Below are 6,896 nucleotides of genomic sequence, written 5' to 3'. Positions count from 1 at the left end.
ATGGTTAAATTAGGACAAGTTGCTACTTTTTAAAGTCAATTATTTAAACCTGACAATGCTCTTGTGGATAGTAGCACATTTTGTCTGGTGTTGGGTATTTTCAGGTATCTTTTTTGTTGGAGATGGGGTACTAGAGTACAGAGACATCAATGAAGGAGAAAAATGTGGACACCCGTTTTCCCCTACATACATGATTTCATAACCTTACAGCTATGCAGTGGTTGTCCTTGCTATACTTGCTTTTAAATTGAGATAAAATGGTACTATAAAAGAGTTTAACAGCAGTCTCAATGCTGGTAAAACAGTTACTTCTCCATAATATGATTACAGGTTGTGCTGTTCTGTGGACTGAGCTATGGTTTGAACACAGAGTATGACTGACAAGTTTTGTACTACAGAATGAATCTGAGGACTAGCATATGTTTACTTTTGGTGTGTTTGTTATGGCAGGCACTGTCTTCAATAGACATGCCCTTTTTCTTCACATTTGCACTGCAGTTTGTCCTGATTGACAGCTAGATGGTAGAGCGCAAAGGGTGATGTCAATACCACTTGTGAAGTAAGAAGAGTGACCATAGACACAGACTGAGATTCTCTACCATAACACATCTCTTGCATATTAGGATGCTTGCAAAATCCAGTCACAGCACTTCATATGCTAAATAATATCTCATCAGAAATCATCCAGAGCAGTATGATTCTCTTTTCTGACTGAGGAAAGATAGTTTTGTGTGTAGGCAAAGAATCAGAGATTTTATGATCTGCGTTTAGTTCCCAGGTTTTCCAAAACTCCATAGACCTTGGACAAATCACCAAGCAATGCCTCACCTCCCTATGAATGAAACGGGACAATATATCTTCCTTTCTTTTCAGTTTATCCTGACTTGTCAAGTAGTGTGAGGTCTTTAAAGAGTGGCTTGTATTTTCCAAACGAGTGCATATTAGTGGGCCTCAATCTCCAGGGAGTTTTGCATGAATAAAGAACACAGAAGTGGGACACTCACTTGTACTGTGTGTGTGGGGAAATGCTTATCAGCTGCTGGATGAGGCCAGATTCCCCTATGCATCATCACAAAATCTGCCTTTAGAGGAAGTTTAAAGATAAGCTGCTATCAATAAAATATTTTCACTAGAGCTCACACTGCTAAATAGTTAAGCATTGCAGCTTCTTTTTAATAAAAATAAATTGAAATTAAGCAGATTGTTTTCAGAAATCTTTTTAATATCTCTGTAAAACAGGAAAAACTTATGTCAAACAGCAAGCACACCTGTCAAACAGCTTCACAGATGATGCACAAATAATGACCTATGAAAACTGTCTTCTAAGTCCAGAATACTTGTTCTAAGCCACAGAAAAAAACCACCTTTGCATAAAGTACAGGAATATCTTCACTCGGAAGTTATTAAATGATTGTGGTACAAAGGATGAATTGTGCATTCGTTACAGTGTAATGCATTGATTGCCTAACATACATATGCAGTAATTAAAGTCAAAGTGAAAGGCCAAATACCAAATGAAGGTAAGAAAGTTATGAAAAAAAAATTGGCTGTTGATATTTGACAAAATTGTGCGAACAACCATTTGTATGCAATGTAAAGATAATAAATGCAGAATGTATGGAGAGTAATGCTTTGAGGAAGGACCAAATCCAATGAATTTAAGACAAAACATCGAATTCTGGATGTGTTTATATCAATAGAAATCCAGGGTTACTCCTGGATTTATTTAGCATTGCTCTGGAACTTTATTAATATGTTTGAAATTAGCATCTGGCTCATATAATTAATTGCATTTTTATATTTTCTTGCCTTCAGACTATTGGAGGGTAAAAGAAAAAACAGGCCATGGCCTTAATTATAATTGTATTACAAAGGCTTTTTCTAAAAGCCATACTTTGAATTTTTTATTTAATACTCCATTATTTCTGAATTATAAACCTCTAATTTGTAATAGGTAATAAAATAGGTATTTTATTTTCTTGCTTCAACCACAGTTTTATACCAAATGTCTCTTAATATTTTCTCTTTTGCAGAAACCAAATAAGTATTAAAAATATATACAATTTAGTTAGATTGTTTCAGTTTCCTATGTTTACAAGTTACTCTTCTAATGGAGATCTAATCACTTCCATATGTCACATTCTAGATAAGGACTTAGAAGTACTACTATGGAGACAAATAATCTTACACCTTGAACAGCACATTTCTGCTCAAATCCACCCACATCAACAGAAACACTTTTTACAAGAAAAATAAACTGTACAGAGTGTTCTTTAATTTGGGGGCTGATTCAGCCCCTACTGAAACCAGCAGGACATCCCGTATTTCAGATCCTAGGTAAGAATGAGAAGATAGTTAATCAATGTAAAGGATTAGGGAGAGATGAAATGTGTGTGTGTACCACAACGCACACACAGTTGTTTCACCTGGCTTAGTATTACATTCCTTTTTCCATGATGTAGAATGAAAATACTGATGCTATCTCCATTTGTTCATGTTGCTGGAAAAAATTAATACTCCATCCTATTATTTGAGTCCTCCTCCTTTGAAGAGAACCAGGGTTTAAAGGCGTCCTGTTTTTTCTGTTATTTTTTTCTTGGTTTAAGTTGTCTAGTGATAGTGGTATAAACTCATGGGCTAGAGAAATGACTGGAAATGGTTCTGCATTGTTCAAGCAACCAAAGGTCACCAAATTGAGCCTTTCCATGCAAAAGCATAACTGCTGGAGTAAACACTGATTTGCAGTCCAGAAGCCAATCATGGACAACAATAGATGAGGAACAGCTGGTCTTCCACCAACACCCACAGAATCTTAGATCTTTGTAGTTGCCCTCTGGATAGTGAAGCTAATTCCAAAGGCTGCTATAGCCTTGCTACAGTCCCAACATATATTCCTAACAAATAATATGTTACTACACAGAATGCAAAAATTGTCCATGGCAATTTAACACAGCAGTGTTGCAGTGCTGGCTGGCTGTTTCTTCATACTTTGAGCCAAGAAATAAATGACTTATGCAGGACATGTTAAATAAGGTTTTAAAATTACTTTGAAATCGAGTAAATCTAAAAAACCATATAATACAACACTTGTCTGTGCTGGCTTGACATCTGTATAAGGTAGTTGCTGAGCAGTCCCTGGAGTCCAAGTGGAATAGCAACAGGAAGAGTCATATTGCAGGGATCATATTCAGTAGGAATCCATTGCTTGGAGGATCTGAAGGACTTCCAGCACAACTTCATAACAGAATAAATATTCATCCTGTGTGTGGAGATACCAGTATGAAACACCTGGTTACATTCAATATAAATTTTAGACAAAGAAGGATGGACTAGCTGAAGTTATATGTTTATATGTTATATGTTTATAACATCAGCATCTTTGTCATATGGATACAAAATTTACACATCTAAGAGAATCCTTGTTCTTTTTGTTCCACCACTGGTAAAAGCACAGGAATGCTGTAGTTTAAGCATGTGCTCAACTCTCATTTAGGACAGTGAAGGTGATATGTTTCCTTAATTTTAGTCACATGCTCAATCATTACCCTAAAGAAAAATATATCAAAGCATGTGCTGAAATATTTGCCTATAGGAAGAACTTCTTTTAGTCTTCTCTTGCTTTTATTCTCACCAACTGTTTTCTCTAAGGTGAGTTAGCTGCATCTTGCCTTTTTCTGTGTGAAAAATCTTTTCAGGAGTGGGTTTATCTCAGGAGTAGAAGAGTTTACTTGGTGATGATAACTCAGGAGTATCAAGAATTCAACTGAAGGGTGTAATTTTGCAGGATAGGGTTTGTAGTAAATCACTGTTTCTGTGATATTTGCTTTTCTTCTTGTTTAGAAAAAGAAAGGAGAGTGTGTGGTATCTGTCCTATATTTCTTCTTTGCTTTTATTTCACTTATTTAAAAAGGGACAGACTTTCATATTTAAAACTAGACACCACTTGTCTAGAAGGCTGTTACTTTCCTCAAATGAGAGCAGTAAAATGGTATTTTAAGCCCCAGATTTATCAAAGCATGGGGAGCTGTACCACTGACTGAAACTTTTAAAAATTAATAATCTAGTGGCATGTTTAGAACTTACCTTAGTTTGGATCATGCCAAAACGCTGGTCTCGCAAATCTCTCACTATCTGCTTGATGTTGAACTATCAGAAGAGAACAGTTTTTATTTGGTTGACATGCAAGTTATAAAGAAAGATCTAAACATATTCAGATAGGGAAGCTGTGACAGTTCTTTTAGGAATAGTATATTTGTAGTTATTATTTTTGTTTAGGACAACGAAAGCTGGGTTTATTCAATTTTATTAGGGTGAATTCTTGCAGGGTTTATTCTGTTCTTGATGCTCCCACCATCTTGTTGACATCCATACCAGTTTGTAATAATTAACAATGTCCTGTTTGATACTTACACATAAATCTTTCTCTATATGGCTGAGAAGAATTTCAACACACAGCAAAACTCCACTTCTTCCAATGCCAGTGCTGCAGTGAGCAATAATAGGGCCTGTCCTGTGAGCTTTTCTCATGTAACAAATGAATTTTACAAGCTGCCCAGCCAGTTTGGAAGTATTGTGGTCTGGCCAGGTGGTAAATTGCAAATGACTTATAATGCGCTTTTCTTCTGTCTGGAAGAGAGAGACCAGAAGGGTTAAAAATTATCAGCCCCAAAATCAATTTTCAAGGAATTCCTTTAAAATTTTACCTTCAGCCTCATTCTTTAAATAGTTTGTTTACTCTACAATTCTTTAGCTTTTCGTACTTGACTCCATTCAAGTTTCTGTAGGTTTCAAGAAATTCACTCAGAAACACAGGCCTAAGAAATTTACTTCATATGACTTTGATGAGACACTGAAGTTATTCTGTTGCCTTGAAAGAATGTAGTTATGTCATTTGTTGGTTAGAAAGGAAAAAGAAAAGAATTTTAAAAATTAGAACATTGCAGTACCGTTTGCTAAAGCTGTTTTTGTAGCTGAACTAAGCTTTACTAATAAAAGAGTAGTAATATAAAAGGCACAGTAGTAAAAGAGTAAATATCTGGTGGCTGTCATGTAAAAGAATAACTTGTGATTTGATACTCAATATGCAAACCAACTAAAAATGCTTACATGAATAAATAAAATGTGGATAAAATAAAGAATAATATTAGTTGAATTTTCCTGGGTCAAAACTTCTTGTAGCCTGTTAATAAAACCCCATTAAAATCTGAATTCTAACTACCTGGATTTTTAATATCAGAAGAATTTGAATGTAGGTATGAATTTCTGTTGAAGTAGACCTGTGTCTTTCTGTAGTAGTTTGCTACTAGTTCAGCACAAACATAGTGATCTTAACACATTCATTGAAACAATCACATATGGTGTTCCATTTTTCCATTTTAATAGTCTTCTGGAAAGACTCACATCAAATGTTTTACAATGCTTCACACTCAGTGACATAAGGTGAATTTCCTCAAACAGACAAATTGCTACCTCGATGGAAGAGGCAGCAAAGTTTAGTCTGGCAGAGGTTTTTAAATTATGCCACTAAATAATATGTCCAACAGAATTTTTTGTAAAGCTTTACTTAATATTGATGCAAGACTGATAAACTTATACATGCCCTGCTTTCCGTGTTCTTCCACCTGGATTCTGTATTTGTTAAGTTTCTAAAAAATTGCTGCTAGATTTGTAGTCTCATCTGTGTTTGTGTCTTTCTATGAACAAAACAGTATCATTTTTCTTAAACTCTAGTTTAAAAGCCACCTTCTTCCCTTCTTTCCATCCACCATCCAACCACCATCACAAAATATAAATCCACTCTGATATGGATGTGATTTGATGAGAACAGTAAGCCATTCTGTGAAACACTGAAAATACCAGTTCTGTGACTATTAGAGGTCTTGTTTTTGGAAATTCTTGTCCAAACATATGAAATATTGAATCCATTGCTTATGCAAGGAGCAAAAAAGGATCACCTAATTAACACCAATTTCGTTACTGTTATTCAAATTTTTACAACCCTAAGAAATGCTGAGCACATACTATGGAAGAAGCAATATACAACCAATATTACTTGTATCCACTCATGTCAACTACATCATCAATTTCATTATGTATGAAAGTATATTAAGTCAACTTACCTGCTTGTTGATAATTTCTATTTTTCTAATTATGAAGTATTCCAGAATCTGGCAATTGTGCAGCCTGAGATAGAAATTAGCCAGGTCTTTAGAGTTATAGGGAGATTCAGGCCAGTATCGATGACATTTGACTTGCCCTAGCTCCACTTCTTTTGTCATCATGGCAATCACGTCTGATTCACTCTCCCAGACCATTTGCCAGAAATCAGCCATAGTGGATGGCAGAGGGCCTTGGGTTATAATATAAAAGTGTTCCTCTTCTCCAACATTCATTCTAATGTAACTTGCATTAATGTAGCCATTCTTTTCTCCCAGCGGAACTCGTGTCTTATCATCTGTACAGAAACAGAAAGATGCTGTTTCAGCTGTGGATCTGAAACAGAGTTCTACCATCTCCAGCACTCAGGATATAGGAAACCTCAGTCTCTCCAGAAAGCATGACTCTGGGATTTTAGAATACATTGGACTTGTAGGACTAATATTAATCATTGCAAGTAGGAATTCCCACAGATAAATTGTATGGTTCATTGCAGCTTTATTTCTCTTAAGGTACTTGTGTAACACTGTGAGAAGCCTTCTAATTACTACAGAATTTTTTGCCAGTGTTCCAAAATAGTGTACCCAATGCTGCTTTTCATGCATTCCATAGGAATATTGTCACTGGATATTGGTGTTATAAATATATATATATTCTTAGGAAAACCTAAGAATATATATACTGCATCACTGATATAAGGAGATGCTAGAAATTTTTGCATATGCTGTCCTATTGCTGAA

At 35.4% G+C, this 6,896-nt stretch overlaps 1 protein-coding gene across 1 annotated transcript; it reads right to left on the bottom strand.

The window, feature by feature from the left end:
- Positions 1–2,591: 2,591 nt before the first annotated feature.
- On the bottom strand, positions 2,592–6,451 carry PTPN20 (protein tyrosine phosphatase non-receptor type 20). Its single transcript, XM_066324452.1, has 3 exons — positions 6,120–6,451; positions 4,084–4,146; positions 2,592–3,259 (listed from the first exon to the last, which is right to left on the bottom strand). Exons 1-3 carry the CDS (start codon positions 6,390–6,392, stop codon positions 3,188–3,190), a joined length of 408 nt encoding a protein of 135 aa, XP_066180549.1. The 5' UTR covers positions 6,393–6,451; the 3' UTR covers positions 2,592–3,187.
- Positions 6,452–6,896: the final 445 nt, after the last annotated feature.

The sequence above is a fragment of the Sylvia atricapilla genome, chromosome 8 (assembly GCF_009819655.1).
Source record: "Sylvia atricapilla isolate bSylAtr1 chromosome 8, bSylAtr1.pri, whole genome shotgun sequence".
Classification (NCBI taxonomy): Eukaryota; Metazoa; Chordata; class Aves; order Passeriformes; family Sylviidae; genus Sylvia; species Sylvia atricapilla.
Note: the sequence above shows the minus strand (reverse complement) of the source record. Positions and strands in the feature narration are given on the sequence as shown.